Below are 18,690 nucleotides of genomic sequence, written 5' to 3' on the forward strand. Positions count from 1 at the left end.
CAACCCAGTAGCTCCCTATAACGACTGGCCCTTGGACCCACTCTGGGCTGGCCCTTCCTGCCTCCTCTTTTTACCGGGGCTGGAAGAGGGTGGCTGGGGCCTGGCCAAATCCAACATCTGCAAGAGAGTTGCTAAATCCCCACCTGAGTCATGGTTCTGGCGTAGAACTCTCCTGCAGCTCATCCGCACTCGCAGGGCAGGGCTGGCTGAGATAGGGACTGGGATGAGCATCTCACCAGTCCAGTGAGGGGAGATCACAGCAGACTCTGAACCCCATGTGGCAAAGGTCAGGGAGTCCCAGACTCCCACAGATTGAGCTGGATGCTGATCCTGCATCTTTCCATGGGGCAGAAAGCCCCTTGATGGGGTCGCTGTCATTTGTTGGTCACCCGTGGGTTGGGCATCTCATGAGGTACACCTTCCCTCGTGGGGTCAAATCCTGCCCCACTTATCAGGGACTGAGGCTGCCCAGGAGGGCAAGCCAGGCAGTGCAGAGGCAGAGAGCCAAATGGGCCAGGCCAGAGCTGTTAAATCCATTGCTGGAGCTGCTGGCAGGCTGCTGCTCTCCCCCCCAGATGGATCTGTCCCCTGGCCAGTCTCGATGGGGACTGGGGGTCACTGGCTCTCCTCTTGCCTTCACCAGCTGACTAAAGCTGAAGGAATCTGCTTCCCCCCCGTCATTCTGCCCCTGTCTGCTGCTCTCTGCTCTGTCAGCAGCAAGGTAAGGGCTTGTTGGGGTGGGCGTTTTGTGGGGCAGTGGGGACCTGACTGGGCTTGAAGGGGATCCATAAAGAGTGTCCCCCTTGCTTCTGGTTCTTCCCCATGGGAGAAATACTGAAGCATCTACAGGCTTGGCTAGACATTTTAGCTGGAGTGTGGCTATTCCCAGGGCAGGATCTGTCCTCTGACCTGGTATTTGGGGTTGTGATGTGGGGTGGGAGTTGGGTAAGTTTTGTTCCCGCTGGGACTGGGATGCAGATAGAGAGAGACCGGCTAGTGGAAGCTCAGCCCTTTCTTTTCCCCCTTTAAACTGTCCTTGAAGTCAAAACTTGCAGCAGTGTATATGTGTAGAGCTGAGGCTGTCCCCAGGCAGGATTGGGGAGCTTTGTATCTGCCCTGCCACAGCCACACAACTGAGACAAAAAATAAGGCAGAGAAGCAAGCAAACTTTGGAAGTTCTGGAAGGATGCTGCCTTGGCATGTGCTACTATCTGGGAGCAAACAGGGCTGTGAGTCAGGGGGCTGGCTGGAAACACTGCTCTCATCCCGTCGTCATCCGTGGGGGTATGGGAAACACACGATTGGGGGGATTAGAGTGGAAGGAGCCTCACGTTTTGCTGAGTATGTTGGAACAACTGAGGAGTGGAGTCCTGAGCATGGGTTCAGGCAGGGGCCCGGACATGGGGTGGGCTTGCTGTCACTTGGAGCAGTGAATTGTCAGCACCATCCCAGCATGGATTTTGCTTGGGTTGGAGCAGTGTGGTCTCAGACAGCTCTGGGGTGGATGGGATCCATGTCATTCCTCCTGCCACGGGACAGGGCAGCACGTGCATCCTGCAAACAGTGCTGGCACATCCATGCTGTGCCTGTGGTGCTGGGGCAGGCAAGGGGGTTGTGAAAACGGGTCGGCAGGGTCGACTGTCCATGGCTGCTTTCCACCCCTCTTCGGCTGTTTTTTAAGATGGAGAAACTCAAGTCTCCAGCAGGGCATTTGGGTTTGCAGACCAGGCTGGGTTTCAACATCCCATGGGGCCTGGAAGGACATCCTCACCCCAAATGGGTCACATCTTTCTGGAGACAGGTGTGATGTGTGCACGCAGGAGGCAGGCAGGGCTGGGTGTCTGAAATGAGGGGGTCATCCAGTGGGGTGATGCTCAGCGCCCCGTGGGAGGCGGATAGGCTGTCCAGCTGTCCGGCTGTCCGTCCTGCCTAGGAAACAGTTAACGCGGCGGAGCCCTGCCCGTGGAGGAAGTAGTTAATATTCATAGCTGGAAGCTGTCTGTCTGGCTGTCCTCCCTCCATGGCTCCCACCCTCTCCGCACCTCGCTGAGGTTAACTTGGGCTGGGGCTGGGGCTTGGGCGGCCCCGCCGCCCTCTACGAGCCTCTCCCCTTCCCCTGCCGCTCCTCCTTGTGATCCCTGTGTGGTCTGGCGCGGAGGGGAGCACAGCCGCACCTCCTTACTTCCAGCCCATCTCCTGCCTCTGCCACCTTCGGCTTCTCCATCCTCCCCTCCGGCTCCCCGTGTCCTAAGGTTCCCCGTATCCGACCCCTTCCGGCACCCCGCCGCCGTCGGGGTGCCCCTCTCGCGGCCCCGCGGGACACGGCGCTGGGAAGGGAATAGCTCCCTCCGCGAGAGGGAAGGCAAAGCCAAAGGGACAAACGCCAACCCAAGCCAGCTCCGGGCCGTCGGCTCCTGTCCTGGACGGACGCACGGAGCCGGCTGCGGACGCCGTTCGAGCTGCCACCACACCAGGTGCTCCTGGAAGGCTCTGGTGCTGGAAGGGGTGAAGGAAAGGGATTTTGCTGCCTGCTCCTTCCCTTCGCCTGTGATCCTTTCTTCCCCGTCCCTTTTGGTAAGTCCTGACTTTGCTTTTCTTTGGGCTGGGGGGTGGGTAGGGAATTTGTGGCTGTGGAGACCCATGGCTCAGGGGCTGTGGTTGCTCATTGCCGTCGTATCTGGACACAGGATGAAAACAGAGTTGAGGGGGCTAAGCTCTTCTCTGTGGGATTTAACTCACACCCTTCATCCTACAAAGGGTCCCGGGACCCTAGGATCTTCCTTGTGGGCTGATGCTCCAGAGATGCAGTGGGGTCAGGGCTCTGGGTGGTGGGGACTGAAGGCAGCAGGTGGGATGCTGCTGGGGGCAGAACAAGGGGAGACACGGTAGTGCCTCAACCTTGTCTTCTGCACCGGTGCAGAACCCTGGACAGGATTTGTGCTGGTGCACGTTTCTGTATGGTGCACCCCACAGTGCGTGAGGCAGATTGCTGGGATTTTGGGGATGGGAGCTGACCCCCTTCACATTGTCATGCTTGTCCTGGACCTGTGTTTTTGCTGGGTGCTGGGCAGGGAGAGGACAGAGTGCTCTGCTGGGGCAGTGAGCCTGGCAGCAGAGCTGGGACCACGCTAGTCTCAGCGCTTCCCCCAGCTGCCTCCTTATAGCCAGAGCAGATAGAGCCGAAACAGAGCTGTGTCTGGGGCTGAGCCCAGGGCAAACCCAACCCACAATGAGATGGCACAGACTGCCAGGCTGGAGCTTCTCTGACCTTCAGGATGAAATCTGACCTTGCTGGTAGCTGCAGACACTTTGCAAATGGGATCCTGGGAGCCTACTGCTTTGAGGATGGCTGCTTTGGCTAAGGCAGTCTGTCCCCGCATCCCTTAGTCTTTATTTTATTCAGCTTCTCAGATGACAAACAATAGATAGTCATATGAGCGATAGTGTGGCCTTAAGGTGGTGGAGGGGGCCTAGGAGTGGTGGTGAGTAGCAGGATTTGTCTCATGGCATCAGAGCCCAGGGGGTATGTGGGGTTGAGGACAGGATGAGCAGTCAGGTGTGGGGCAGAGCAGCCACAGGATGAGGGCTTGGCCAATGGTGGAGGTGTCACAACCCCTTCCTTGCTTGCCACTCTGGTATTGCTCTTGGTGGGAGGGCAGGCACCGGACCCCCCATGTTCCTGCCTGGCCAAAGGGTCTAGGGAAGGTGGGATGGGGCACTTGAGGCTTTCTGCCTCTGTCATGAACTTCATTGTGCCCCATCCTGACCCCTCTTGTAGATAATTCTCCCAGCTCTCCATGGTTCTCAGTGGCCATGGGGCAGTGCATAGCCCAAAGTGCAATTAAAGCCTTTGCCATCTATTTTCTCCCTTGGCACTACGTGCTTTCATTTATAGTTATTTATTCCCTTTTCCTTTCTATTCCTCTACCCTATTTATCTCAGCCCCCACCCTGGCTTTTGCCCTGTTTCCCAAGACTGGCCAGCATCCATTGCTGCCATCAGATGGGAGGGCTGTGCCTTTTCCCCCATCTCCAAGCAATGTCAGCCTGTCCAGAATTTACGCTGCCACTGGACATTCTTCTTTTTCCTTGCTCCCTCCATAGGGAGGGTTTCCCTCCCTCTCTCTCCCTTTTCCCCAGAATGGGAGGTGTTGTGGAGTCAAATGCTAGCAGTTCCTGGCTATACTGACTGGATGAAGGAGCTCTGAGTCTCTGGGAGAAAGTCTCATCCTTTCCTGCACTGAGTGCCCAAAGAGGAGCTTGCTGCTTGGTCCTGGGACATCTTCAAGCCAAGGGGAGGCTTTGGGGCTCAGCTGCCTCCTTGGGATACTGCCAGTGGAGATTCAGGAGTGGAAAATCAGTGACAAGGAGGGGGCTCTGACTTGGTAGGACTTGAGCTCGGTGTTATTGCCCCCCTCTCCCTTATGGTGAGGGGTTGTTGGTGGTGTGGGAGCTGCTGGAGTGCGGGTGTGGTGGTGTGGGACTGGTTAAGCTGTCCCGGCTCGGAAGTGTTTTGCTTGCAGATAGGACCGCTCTGATTTCACACTATCGTGTTAGGGCCGTCTTCCGTCCCTGAGTCAGCTGCCTGGCCCCCTGCCAGGGAAGAGTCATTTTTTCCTCCAAAAGAAAGTGTTTAACACTGCTTGCGGGACCTTCCAGGAAACCTCGGCAGGGAGCTGGAAAAACAAGAGTCTGCAGCCTGGTTGGTGCTGCGCTTGCTCTGGTGGGGGGGACATGGCTTGGGAGCCATCCCCATTGCTCTCAGTGGCCGAGGTCCCTCTCTGTCCCCAAAATCTGTCTGCTCCACTTAGAAAGGTTTAAAAGGTGCAGGCAGTTGTGGTGTTGATGCTGCCAGGGGTGATGGGAGCTGGGGGGCTCAGAGCTGGAGTGCAGGATTGCTGGTGGTGATGCTGCTGTGCCCTGGCTGCCCCCAAGACTTTAGGAGCTACAGAGCCAACGGCCGCCACTGGCCTTAATTCATAGCACCAGGGCCTCCCCAGGAGCAGATGCTGCATGTTCACGGTTGGGCAGAGGTGCTGCCTGTGTGGGAGCTTTGGGGCAGATCGACCTGGCCTGAGAGAGGAAAGGGGAAGAACAGAAAGTATGGGAGCCTGGCTGTAGCCAGGGAAGAAAATGTCAAGGATGTCTGGCTGACTGGATCCATGAATCATCTGGGAGGAGAGCAGGCAGGGAGGTGGGTCTGTGGTTCATCTGTCCTTCACCCATGGACTGAGTACATCCATCCAGCTGGAGCTAGAAAGAGCTACGAGGCCAGATCTTGACTGCTGCTGCCTGTCCTCCTATGGTCTGTGGTGCATCTTCTCCATCCTCCCTGGTTGCCTCTCTGGTGCCACAGGGCTGGCTGAGCCCTGTGGAGCAGCGATGGCTGACTGTGTGGGGGGCACCACCCCTTGCTGGCTGTGGAGAGGAATTGCTGGGAATTATGCCTGGAAAAAGGGCAGGGGATATTTGGTGAATCCCAGTAGAGCAGGCGGTGCTTGCGTGCGAACTGGGGGGCTGTGGGGTATGGGGTTGGGGGGATCTGGCTCCGATGTCTCTGCATGGTGGCGCCCATGGGATTGTGGAGGGTGCCGAGGAGACGGCGATGCTGGTCGTTAAGCGTGCTGGCACACAGAAGAAATCGAAACCACCAGCTAATGGGACCCATTAGCTCTGTGCAGAGAGCCAGCAATTGATCTGGGGTCTCGTGTTCGTTTCTCCCCCTGCAGAGGTTGGGCACACGCAAGGGCCCCTGGATGGGAGCCTCTACGCTAAAGTGAAGAAGAAAGACTCCCTCCACGGCAGCACTGGTGCCGTCAACGCTGCCCGTCTCCCGCTCTCGGCAGCGCCCAACCACGTTGAGCACACACTCTCAGTGAGCAGCGACTCAGGCAACTCTACTGCCTCCACCAAGACCGACCGGACGGATGAGCCGGGGGTGACCGGGGTGCCCACTGGCCAGGCGGTGCTGAGCCCCGAGGAGAAGCAGGAGCTGGATCGTCTCCTTGTCGGCTTTGGCTTGGAGAGTGCACCGCCCATGCACAACCACGTGCCCGGCCCCGTGCCAGCACGCCTGCCCGCCATGCCAGGCCGCCACGTGGTGCCGGCTCAGGTGCACGTCAATGGGAATGCTGCAGCGCTGGTGGCTGAGCGGGAGACGGATATCTTAGACGATGAGCTGCCCAACCAGGATGGGCACAGTGTGGGCAGCCTTGGCACGCTTTCCTCCTTGGATGGCACCACCACTGCCAGTGAGACTGGCTACCAGGAGGCACCCCGGGTGGGCAGCCTCTCCTCCCTGCCCAATGGCCCCTCGAGCTGCAATGGGGCTGAGAAGCTGCTGAAGGAGGGGCTGTATGATGGCGAGCCGCTCTCCAATGGCGGCTACCCCTACAACAACCAGAACACTCTGATAGGCCACCACCTCCGTGACCCGCTGCCTTCCTTGTGGCCATCAGCATCCACTCAAGAGCACCTGACTGGCTACCCACAGCGCCCACCGGGCTCCCACGCCCCGGGCTGGCTCCAGCCCCAGCCGCTGCCGAGCTCCCAGCCCTACCTGTATGGCTATGACCACCCTGGAACCTACCGCTCCCGGTCCTTCCCAGCGGTGGACACTGCTAAATATGATGTAAACCCAGCACTGCCCCAGGCCCCAGCTCGCAGTACAAGCAGCCGGGAGGCCGTGCAGAGGGGCTTGAACTCCTGGCAACAACAAGGAGGAAGCCGACCACCTTCCCGGCTGCAGGAGGGCGGCACGGAGAGCCACAGCCCCAGCATCTCCAACTGCAGCCCCCAGCCCAGCCCACTGCAGATGGTGCCCCCACACAGCCACAGCATGCCTGAGTTCCCCCGGGCACCCTCTCGCCGGGAAATTGAGCAGTCCATTGAAGCCCTTGATGTCCTCATGCTGGACCTTGCACCTGCCGTCCACAAGTCGCAGAGTGTGCCTGCCACCACCCGTCAGGATAAGCCAATGGGACCCCTGCCCTCCTCCCTCTCGACCCAGGCTGTGTCTGGCCTCTACGCCCGGCCATCTCCGCAGGTGGCCCAGCCGAGGTCCTTTGGCACATCTGTGAGCCCCGTGGTCTGTGAGCCTGGGGGCAAAGCCTATTCTCCTGGAGAGATGGACTGTGGGGTGCATGAGTATCGGGAAACCTATTTGCCTTACAACTACCAGCTAGCACCACTGCCGGATCCGAGGAGCTACAGCCATTCTCCGGCAGGAGCACAGATGGGCACTCTCCCATCAGTCAGCACCTCCTACAGTCCTGTGGGGTCTCAACAGCTCCTCACCTCCTCCCCGCCTTCCCCCACCATCCCAGCGCAAATCCAGATGCCCCTCAAGGGACCGGAGAGCTATGAAGACCTGTCGAGGTCGGCAGAAGAGCCCTTGAATCTGGAGGGCCTGGTGGCCCACAGGGTGGCAGGTAGGATTCTTTGATTCCTTGGGGGGATGGGGAGGATCGCATGCCCCAAAGTGCCGGAGCCCGTGGGGGTGGAATGCATGGTAGAGCTGGGGAGGAGTGATGCGGCGATGCCTTGTCCATGCCAGATCTGGGCTTGGGACTGAATCACCTGCCATGAGGACTGGGCTGCATGAGGACAGCCTGTGCTGCTCTTCTTTGCTAAGATTCCCTCTTGCAGCTTGCCGTCTGCAGCAGCATTGCCCAGAGGTAGGAAGGGGCAGCCGAGGGTGTCAGACCTGCCCCAGTCCTCACCCCTTTAGAGTACAGGGCTGGTCTCTCCCTGGTGGCAGGGCCAGTCACTGGGTCTCAGGGGGCTTGCTTTATTTTAGGGAGAATATGGCAGTTTGGGAAGATGTTTTCATCTCTGGTGGAGGGTGTCCTGCCTGGACCCCACTTGGACATAATGCTCTCCCTGCGTGGAGTGTGCTTTGGTGTAAGATCCCAGCAGAAAACTTGCCTTGTGTTTGATGTAGCTGGGCTCATCCCTGATTTCAGCCTCTGCTTCCCCCCCGAAGTGCTGGGTTCAGTGCTCAGACCTCCTCCCTGAGTAACTGGGGTGCTGCTGGAGCGTGGACTAGGCTGTTGTCTGGCAGCTGAAATTCTGCCCCAGTGGCCCAGCCAGCTTGGCCTGGGGTAGTTTGAAGCTGGACTTAACCTTGGGGTAGTGGTCAGGGGCTGGGAAATGTCTTCCCAGTCCTGCCACAGGGGTTTGGTGCTTGGCTGGGTGCAGTGCTGAGCGTTGGTTCTGTGGCTGGATGATGGCATTAGCTCCGTGCTGCGGAGGGGAAACTGCATCCTCTGATCCCCTGTCCTCCTGCAGCTCCAGCTCAGGGGCTTTGGGGACACAGGAGTGTCCCAGCGCCCCGGGAAGAAGGTGCCATGGCCCTGTGGCAGCTCGGTGCCCTCCCTCCCTGTTGCTTTGGCTGCAGTTGTTGAATTGTGGAGCGACATTTGGGAAGGGCTTGGGGCTGTGGGCCAGCTCATGATGCTGGGCTTGGCAGCTCTGTCCTTTCCAACTCTGTGCTCAGTCCAGAAACTCGCCCGGCATTAGAGGGAGGGGGAAGAGGCTTGACTGGAAAAATCCAACAGCACCAACCTCCCAGGAGTGGGGGTTGAGTCACAGGGTGGGAGGCAGGCAGGGTGCCAGTAGCAGGGATGGGAATGAGGAGGGTCACAGAGGTGTTGGAGGAAGTTTGCATCCATCTGAACTCGACCTCAGTGATCCAGACGAGATTCACAAAGGGTCACAAGGCTTTTGCAGAGAATTTAAACAAACCTAAGAACACATGGATGCCCAAACCACACTGTGTGTCTGGACTTAATATTATAAGGAGCACATGCCTGCTCTCCCCTACCGCCCCATATAAGTATAAAAAATGGGCTGGAAAAGAGAACAGTTCTAAGGAGAGGAACAGTATCTGCAGTGTGTGGGAAATGGATGTTTGATGGTGTCTACCAAAAAAAAATCCACCTCCTCAACCCTGGGGTTAGGGCCTCAGGGCTAGGCTGGTGTCGCTGTCATCTTTCTGCAGCCACTGGGCTTCCCAGGGAGGAGGGAGGCATCTGTGGGATGGTCCCAAGCCTGTAGCCACCTGTCTCCACTGGAGCTGGGCCGTCTGTGCTGAGGTGGGGACAGCGCAGGCGGGTGGCCTGACCTCTGGCGGGAACAAGGTGTCCTGAAGCCAATGTTGGGAGGGGACGGCCGACAGGGACAGTGGGACACAGACGGGTTTGTTTACATTCCCTGCTGCTATAAATTGCCTGCCTGTCCTAGTGCAGAGATGAGGAGCATCTCACACCTCCTCCGTTCTTGGGGAGGGAACGCTCCCATTCCCACTTCCCGCTGATGATGGAGGGGAAGAGATAGCACAGGGCAGTGCTGGCATGCCCAGCATCTCCCCACAGAGAGGAGGTGGTCCTGTCATCTTTCAAGTCATCTTCATCTCCCAACAAGGCATTTGGGGTCATCTCTTCATGTCCCAGCCCTGAGCATCCCATGATGGAGGGGACCTGCATGGTGCCATCCCTAAGGAAATGGTGATGCGGCATTTGTGGTGTTGCACAAGGTGGCTGGGAACCACCACTGATTTCTCATATGGGTTTATGTGGTGCATGGACCCAAGCAAGTTGGCTGATGGGAAAGCATCTCCAAGTAAGGACTGAGCTCCCTCAGACCCCAAGTGACCCCAGCCTCATCTGTTGGAGCTCATCTAATATTTTCTCTTCTTTTCTCTCTTTCCCTCTCTCTCCTTATCGTATCTCGTGACATTTGTCCTGTCTGCCCCTTTCTCTCTCCTTGGGGGATTGTGTCTGTCCTCTGTGATCTCCCACTCTCCTTGCATTCCCTGTCCTGGTATGCTGGCAGAGTACAACGCCAAGCTCAGGGAACTCAACAAGAGCATCAAAGTCCCCCGTCCTCCTCTGAACCAGCAACGGTCCTTCTCCGGTTTGTTCATTCCACCTCCTTCCTTGTCCTCCAACCTTCCCCATTCATCATTCTCCTTCCCTCTCCTGCATTCTTCCCTCTCATCCTTCCTTCCTTTACCTCTCTTTTCTCTCCCTCCTTCCCCCTCACCCCTCTTTCTCCCTCATCCCTCCTTCCTTTTCTACCCCTGCATGCTGAATGCTCTGTGTGTTGCATGGACGTGGGATTGAGGGAGGTTCAGGAGACCCTCCCCATGCAGGATTTATCCCTTTTCTTAGCAGAGTGATGGTCAGGGCTCCCCTTGACCTCCTTCAGGGATAGGGGAGCCTCTGGCCCTGGGTACAGACTCCCCTGCCTGGCTTTTGCATCTCATCCAAGCCTGGCAGTGCTTGCTGGTGAGGTTTTCATTTCTGGGCCAGATCTGCTCCAGCCCCTCCAAGCTTTGCCCTGACCATGTCTCACCTCCTGGGTCTGCCCTGGGTGATGAGTGCTGGGGACCTGCTTGGTGCTTGTTGTGCACCCACTTGTCCCAGGGCAAGCAGGAGGAGGGAAATGGCATTGGGCTGGGGGCAAAGAGTGGGGTGGGGAGTCACCAGCTTTCTGTGTGACCTTTGTCTCTCTGCTGGCACCTTGCATTTCTCCCCAGGAGGACCAAAGAGATTTGAACCTTCCCAGTCCTCAGCACAGAGTAAGTTATTTTGTTGTGCCCAGGTGGAATGATCAGGCTGGGAGGTGGGGAGCGGTAGACGTGTCTGTGTCTGGCAGGATGGGATGAGCTGGGCTCTGACAGGGAGCACTACAGGGCAGCTTCTGTTCCTCATGGAGGCAGGGAGCAAGTTTGCATGTCTTTTCACTGGGTGCTGTGTGTCCCTGCCTGACTTTAACTGCTCAGTGCCCTTTCTTGTCCACTGTGGGGATATAACCTGGCTCTTGCCTGGAAGTAGTTCCAGCATCTCATACCCCAAAAGCAGCTGCCTCCTGATTTGTCTTAGAAACCTGGCTTCCTAGCTGCAAAATGAGCTGGGTTTGCCATCCTCCTTCCCTTGCTGTTGTGCCCCTGCCCTTCACCAGCCCTAGAGGTGTACTGAGTCCAAGGGCAGTGGGTTGGTACCAAATTAGGGACTTAAATGAGCAGCAGAAGGGGTGACAGTCCCGCAGGTGTTGGGTGTGAGGGTGAGGAGTGGGATGCAGGCTGCTGCTCCCTCTTTTATGAAGGGGAATCTCATATCCTGCAGCTGGCCAGGGCATTCTTGAGACAGTGACAGTACCATGGCTAAGGGAGGCTGTGTGTCTGCTGAGGGGGCACAGCAAGTGAGGGAAAGTAGAGTTTGTTTTTCAAGCATAGTTTCCAGCCCATAAATCACCCAGGGGGTTAGGGGAGCCATGCTCAGAGCCTGGGTTTCCTCCAGGCTTTGCTCCGGGCGGCCTGTGAAGTTTCCCACTCTCAGCTCCTGAACAATGAGTCCCTTTTTCCCCCTCTCCTCCCTCCCCTCCCTGTGGCCCCGGCCGCTTTCCATGTCTGGGGAGTGGAGCAGCCAAAGCTTGGTGAGTTCCTTAGTGTCTCAATGGGCCAGATCCAGCACCCTGCTGCTACGTGACACGCAGCCCTGGGGATGGAGCAGGGGGACCTCCACTGTAGATGTGTGAAGTGCACTGATAGCCAGGCTCCGGCAGTCAGCTGTTAGGGCTTCCCAAATGGAAAATGCAAAGCAAGGCAGCCATGCACAGCTTGAGGAGGCAGTCCCTGCCTCTGTGAAGTGCTTGGGCCCTACAGCTCACTTTAGGATGGGCTGGGTATACAGGAGAACCCACAGTGCACAAAGTGGAAGGGAAAAAAGAAAATATAAGAGTTTGCTTTTTTGTTCTCCAACATCTTGTTTCTCCCTATGCTCACAACTCTGATCTTCACTCCCTTACAGTGGAGGGCAGGACAAAAGATATAGGGTGACCCTATACAATGCTGCCAGTGCCTGCAAGGCAGCTTCTCAGGGACCTTCTCTGTCCCCTTGTTCCCTCCCTGGGTCTTTTTAATGGCCGTGCCCCATGCCGGCGAGCACCTGCAGAAGGGATCGGGAGTTGTGTTTCAAAGCTGCTCTTAGTGGAATTTTCCAGGCCGCCTCCGCGACTGGAGCCAGCCCCGTTGGCTCGCGTCCCCCGCCTCGCGGCCTGGCCTCCTCTCCCCCTGAGCTGTGATTTTATTGTTGTTGCCGTTCACTGGGCTGATTATTTAGAAATGCATCCAGGCCACCTCCTTCCCTTCTGTGCTCCCAGCCCTTTCCCCACTTGCAGCCCTTTCCCCAGGGCCAGGAAAGCTCTGGTGAGGGTGCCGAATGGTGAAGAGGGGAGGTCAGCGGGCGTGAGGCGTGGGTCCTGTGTGGAACCCCGGGGAGCGAGGGGAAGCAGCTGATGGCTGGTTTTCCTCCGCCAGCCCGTGGGAAAGGAGTTGGTGTTTGAAAAGTGCATTTCCTGGAGCGTGATACTGGCCTCTCTCTTTCTTTTTTTCTCCTTTTTCTCTTTTTTTCTTCCCTAATATGCTGATCAAGGAGAGTGTGATTGCTCTCTGGCTCTGCGGAAAAGGTGAAGGGGACAATGCTGTCATCTCTGTTAGTGGGGATGAGTGAGTCCCAGGGAGGAGCAGGAGTCCCACGGGGATCTGAGCTGTGCCTGTGATGCTCTGTGGCATTCCTGTGCACTGAACCCGGCACCATTGTCCATGAGCCCTGATTAACCTCTTCATCAGGCGAGATTGAGTAGCGAGTGTGTTTGGGCCCTGTCAGGTGCTGGGAGAGTTGAGCCCCCTTGCCCTGTGCCAACTTTTTCCCTGTTCCTCAACTTTACCCCAGCCAACAGGGATCTACCAGACTGCACAGCCCAAGAAACCCATTGTCCTGTGGTGACTTGCTCTCTCTGTTCTTCCTCCCAGGCTGCAGGCGTTGGTGGCTCATACCACTGGGGTCTGGGGAAGGAGATCTGGGGGTAGACGGAGAGGAGATGCTGATCTCCCCTTTTAGAAAGGCTTTGCACTGGAGACAGGAGATCAGAAGTGGTTTGTTGGGGTTCCTGCACCACATCTCTCTTGGGTTCTTTCTTCTTTACTCAGTGCTCCCTCTGCCTTGAGGACTCAAAAACCAAGCTTTTTCTGCTGCTGTGGTTGAAGCCACATCTGGCTGTGGGAGCAGGGATGCAGCTGAATACAGCTGTCCTAATGCTGGGGGATTCAGTCCTTTCCCAGTGTGATGCTGTCAGGAGGTCCTGTTGCTCCCCAGCTCTGCAGGGCTGGGCTCTCTGGTCTATTGTCAAGGTGCTCTTGCCCCTGAGAGCCTATTTGTGCTTGGGAGGGCTAGTGCAGCAATTCAGCCATTAGCACAATCCTGCCTTGCTTTCTGGCCTGGTCCAGGGCCACCACTGTAGGGTGTATCTGCTCTAGCTCATAACTGCTTATGCTGGTCTGGGGGTTAGGTGCAGGTGAGTCCTGAAGCTGCTATCTCTGCTGGGCAGAGTCCCATCTACGCACATAGTCCTGGGGAGATCTCTCAGATCAGCTCTGGGGCATTTCCTGCTGGTCCCCATCTCAGCTGGCAGCTCCTCACCCATCTCCAACCCTGTGCTTGCCCTGCAGGGGTGCAGTCCCGGGAGAAGTCTCCTCCTGCAGAGGAGAGCGCTGTCCCTGCCCGCAAGCGGACCCCCAGTGACAGCCACTATGAGAAGAGCTCGCCAGAGCCCAGCTCACCTCGCAGCCCCACTGTCCTCTCACCTGAGGTGGTCAGCACCATCGCAGCCAACCCTGGAGGGAGGCCCAAAGAGGTGCGCTGAGGTGGGGGAATGCTGGGGGGGGGGTTGGCTGTCTGAGTGCAGATGACTCCAGGGAGGGGGAAGGCTTGGTCAGCATTCATAGCATCCATAGAATTGGAGAACAGTGATGCTGTTTGTGGTAGTGGTGGTGGTGACAGCTAGCAGGGAGGAGGTGCAACCCTTCCCTCTGTCCCCTCTGCCCTCTCCTCAGAGGTTGTGCCCATCATAGGGACGGGACTGACCCTTTCTCCTGCTCTCCCCAGCCTCACCTTCACAGCTACAAGGAAGCCTTTGAAGAGATGGAGGGTGCCTCCCCCACCAGCCCACCCTCCAGCGGCGGTGAGATTTCTCCCCCCACCCCAGCCTTCCCCGTCTCACCACAAACCCCTTACTCCAACACCTGTAAGTGCCGTGGCTCTGGGAGCACAGGGGCTCGGTGGGTGGCTCTAGGCAAGCCAGAAATTTGCCAAAGGTCAGACAGCTCCAGGCTCCAGACACCCACCGCCATGTTAACCGCTCCCCCTCTCCATCCTCCTCTCTCCTCCACATCCCATTACTCCATGCTGCCATCAGCATCCCACTTCCTTCAGCATCCCATACTTTGCACACTCCTATTTGCTTTTTTCTGCCCTCCACTCACTGGGGTGTTTTTTGGATGGGATTTCAAGGTGGGATGAGGGGAGGGGCATGCTTTCGCTCCATCCTGGTCCTGCATCTCCCCATCTTTCCTGCCAGCATGACAAGAAGGGAAGCAAGACCACGGTAGCAGGCGAGTGGGAGGGACTGAAGATCAGGAGGGCAGACTCACACACCATACCACTTCTTGCTTGCTGTTTCAAGGGCAGGAGGGGGAAAAAGGCTGGGATGCATGTCCTTTGCATGCAGCTTGTCCCTGTGTTATCCCTCCTTTCTGACTAACCCTGACTGCAGTAGCGGTGGATTTGTGTGGACTGGGTTTGTGTGACCAGCTTGAACGACGAACCCTGATGAGCAGCCGCACGTTGGCACAGCATGACACAGGCTGGGCCAGTGCAGTGGAGCAGCCAGTCAACTGGGAAACCCATTAAAAAGATGGCAGCCCCCTACATCCCCTTTCAAATGCTTTTGTAGGCTGAGGGATGCTCTAGGGCTGGGGATGCTTGGGCTGAGCACAGCCCCCTCTGATGCCATGTCCTGGTTGCAGCTGGGGCCACCTGCCCCCCATAGCTGAGCCCATGGGGCCTGGGACTGTTTTCTTCTGCACTGTTGCTCTTCCTTCCCTGCAACCCTCTGTTGTTTGAGCCCTGTCTCATGGGATGCAGTGACTGGAGTGTGGGAGTGTCCCCAGGGTGCTTGGCAGCTTGGAAATGGCCCTGTTGTTCCTGGGGACTGAGAGCTCGGCCCTGGGGCAGCAGCAGCTCCTTTGGCAGTGGGACAGTGGCTTTGGAGGATGAGTCACTTGCAGGGGTGACAGGAACAGCCTGACTGGGGTCATGGCTCTGAGGCAGTGCTGCTTAATGAGCACCAGCTAGGGAAGCCTGGGAAATTTGAAGTTGCAGCTTTTGGGTGTTGTCAAAGTGCCCCTGGGGGATACAAGAGCAATTTCCCTCCATGGGCAAATAGTGGTCCTGGGAGAATTCCCTGCCCTGGGAGGACCCAGCTGCTCATCAGCCAGCTGAGGTGTGAGCCAACATTGAGGCTTGCAGTCAGCTGGATTTAGGGAAATCAGACACCGACTGGGGAAGGTGCTGCCATCTTGGTTTCCCAGGGGCTTAGCTGCTTGGCTGCTCCAGCCCCAGGCTGCTGGGGGGACCTGGCCACAGGGCGAGGATCTGGCTTTCCCTGGAGCTCCCACCACCCACTGCCTCCCAGCCTCGCCGCAGGCCCAGTACCTGTGACATTGGTCGGGGATGTTCAAACACTGCTGGAGGCTCATGGCCTTTGGTCCCTCTTGCTGAAGTTGATGCCCTGAGGTTTCCCCTGGTGTGGGAAAATGCAGCATCAGGGAGATGGTGTAAACCCAGGAGGTAGGAGGGGAGAGGAGGTGCAATCTGCCTGGGGAGGTCTACCCTGCCCTACAAAACCCCACTGCCATCCATACCATAGCCATACATACATATGCAGCCCCTCCTGGTATGTATGTATGAGCACAGGGGTGCAGACCTCATGTGTACGTTGCCACCCCTCTGTGTGTACATTTTCACCCACTCACTGAGCTGGTCTGGAGGACAGGGTTCTTTTGGCAATCCTTCTGGCCCTTTCATGGGGGTGATGAGCTGCTCCAGCACAGCTGGGTTCCAGCTCAGCCAGATGTGGGGATTGGCAGAGAGGGGTTCAGGTGTGGGAGAGCTGGGCTGGGGGGATGGCTGCTCACACAGGGGGAATGAAAGGGGCTTCATGCCTTTGTGGGGACAGTGCTGGGAGATGGTGTCTGGACCTCTCCTGGTGGGAATTGCCCCCTTTCTCCATCCTGTCAGCCTTGTGATGGGGCAGGGTGCTTGTTCCCAGTTGCATCCTACCCTGTGTCCTCTCCAAAATGGGGAGGGAGGTTGGTGTCCATCCCCAGAGTGTTGCTTCATACAAGGGCATCTACTCTTCCTTGCAGCCAGTGGGTGGGATGGGTTATGGGGCTCTGAACCCATCGCAGCTCCAGCCTTTCTGAAGCTTCATTTCCCACCCCTCCACTAAACGTTCTTGTGTCCACTGTGCCTACAGTGCGTTCGCCCCCTGGCCTGGCCAAGACCCCGCTCTCAGCACTGGGGCTGAAACCCCACAACCCAGCTGAGATCTTGCTGCATCCAGTGGGAGGTGAGTGTGGGCTTGGGGACTGCAGTTTTTTTGGAGGGGCATCTGTGAGGGTGCCCCTGCAAAGGTCCCCTGTCTGGAGAAGGCACTTCTGCCTCCCTTTTGGGGCCAAGTGGCTGTGGGAGTCCTTGTCAGCTTTTGTGGGGACTCTGAGACTGTGTAAGGGTAGGAGATGTTGGTGCTGCCCTGAGGGCTCAGCACAGAAGGGTTCAGTGGTGAAGGGAAGAAAAACCTTGTCCTGTTTCCTGCCCAGGACCATATTCTTCCCTCTCTCACCCCCTCCATTCCTTCTCCTCTCTAGCACAGCTGGAGACAGTTTGCTCTCTGGGAGCTGAGCCTGTCAGCCAGAACAGTATCCAGAGCTCTTTCCATTCTGGACATCAGTCCTTGTGTGCAAAGGCCCTGCTGTCCTGGGGACGTGTCCTGGAGTAGCCTGGCAAGCCAGACCTTACTGCTCCCTAGCACACAGGGCCCCTTCCTGAACCATCTCAAGGCTGACTGTAACCTCCCTAAACCCGTCTGAGCCTGGGGGTCGCAGCTTGGTTGAGCCCACCCGTCAAGACCCTTCTTGCTCTGCCCTCAAGGGCAACCTGATGCTTTTTTTGGTGCTTGCTGGGCTTCTTGAAGCAGCCCATCGGTTGCTCTCTGCTGCATTGTTCCCTCTTCCCCAGCCCCCTGGGTTTTGGACATCATCTGCTGAGGTGAACCATGGCGGTGTCTGGGGCCTGGGATCCAGTTTGGAGCACAGTGTTGGGAAGGTGTAGGGCTATCCTATGTGTTCTGTGTGCCCCTGCCTGAGCAAGGCAAAGCTGCTTAACTCTGATTTCTCTTTCTGTCTTGCACCTCTCTTCTTCCTCCTCTTCCTGCTCCCATCACACCTCTGCCCCTCCATCTCTCAGAGCTAGAAGGGGAAGCGGGCGGTGACTCTGAAGAAGGTAAGAAAGGCTTTTCTTTCTCTGTCTCTCTGTCTCTTCCTCACTCAGCCTCACTGTTGGGACTGTCACTCAGAGCAGCCTCTGGTGTCTGTGCCAGCAGCCTTCCCTTGCACTGTCCTTCAGGGATGTAAGAGCCTGGGTCTTGTCTGTCCAGCTCTCTTTTGAGGAGGGGCTCATCATGCCTTGTGTCATGGTAGGATTTGCCAATGTCCAAGTTGGACCTGAAGGTCTGTCATGTTGGGTGACAATCATCCACGGGGACTGAAAGCTCTTTGTCAGTGGGTGGCATCCTTACCAGTGGCACTCTGGGGATGCTGGCACATTGCGACCAGCTTTGGATGAGCCTGGTGGGGTGCTGGGAGAAGCAGCGCCAGTTTTAGTCTCCTGCCCTCCCCTTCTGGCTTTGCTTCTGCTGTTCAGAGGGAAAATAAACCAAAGTGCAGCACAAAAGGTCAGCAGGCGCAGAGGCCACCAGTGTGTTGCCGGCTCAGCCGACTGGGCAGCGGCACAGCACCAGCAGCTGGTGCACATCTTCTGCTGACCAGGCAGCTGCCCAAATATCCCCCACCTCTCCTGTTTCCAAGTTGCACCTTTTTTTGAGGATGCCAAGGATGGGGCTAAGCTGGGGTGTCAACTCAGGATTGCCTGTACTGATGCAGGATGCACTGTGGGATGTGGGGTGGCATGTCTCTGGGGATGGAAGCTTTAGGAGTGGCTGTGATTCCCCAGAGTGCTGCCTGCTAGATAACAGTTGTTGTGTGGTTTTGCTTTCATGAATTTTTGGGCCCTCAGGGCTGAGATGAGGAACTGTCTGTTCAGGATGGGTTTTGAGGAGAGGATGTCTCTTCTTGGTGAGTGAGGTCCTTCCTGTGGCCCTGGGAGCTGTCAGCATTTCTCCTCAGAAGTTCCTCAAAGGCACACAACCCGAATCTGAACATTGCATAGTACTGGAGAAAGTGTTTGCTTGAAAAAAATGTTCTACTTCCAGAATTAATTTTTCAGTGATGGCTTCTTGGATACTTTAAAGGAGGAAAAGCTGGGATAAAACCAGGATTTTCCTTCCTGAGTTCCCCCAGGCTTTACCATATCTGTCCAGCTTTAAGCCTCCAAAAACCTAAACAGTGCCTCTCCTCTCCTTCCCACCAAGCCCTCAGGAGCTCAAGCTGTGCTGCTTCTCTGTTCCCTTGCATGGTGGTTGACTCCCAGGCAAGGATGTCCAATGACCCTGCACTGCCCAGGCTGACTGGCCACAATGAGCCTCTTGCCCTGCTTCATTCTCTAATAAA

General features: G+C 57.0%; 1 protein-coding gene across 18 annotated transcripts in view; it reads left to right on the forward strand.

Annotated features, from left to right (window-relative positions):
* The window catches only part of TNS1 (tensin 1), a 76,712-nt gene that overhangs the window by 44,272 nt on the left and 13,750 nt on the right, over positions 1-18,690 (forward strand). For 7 of the 18 annotated variants that reach the window (XM_064661255.1, XM_064661238.1, XM_064661242.1 and 4 more), the window contains 7 exons: positions 5,729-7,429; positions 9,834-9,914; positions 10,540-10,581; positions 13,513-13,697; positions 13,949-14,087; positions 16,380-16,472; positions 17,369-17,404. In XM_064661255.1, the coding sequence (XP_064517325.1) occupies positions 5,729-7,429; positions 9,834-9,914; positions 10,540-10,581; positions 13,513-13,697; positions 13,949-14,087; positions 16,380-16,472; positions 17,369-17,404 (2,277 nt within the window). The remainder of the gene's footprint in view (positions 1-5,728; positions 7,430-9,833; positions 9,915-10,539; positions 10,582-13,512; positions 13,698-13,948; positions 14,088-16,379; positions 16,473-17,368; positions 17,405-18,690) is intronic. The other 11 variants (XM_064661244.1, XM_064661241.1, XM_064661246.1 and 8 more) reach the window with 11 other exon arrangements.

Source organism: Pseudopipra pipra, chromosome 7 (genome assembly GCF_036250125.1).
Source record: "Pseudopipra pipra isolate bDixPip1 chromosome 7, bDixPip1.hap1, whole genome shotgun sequence".
In the NCBI taxonomy this organism is placed as follows: Eukaryota; Metazoa; Chordata; class Aves; order Passeriformes; family Pipridae; genus Pseudopipra; species Pseudopipra pipra.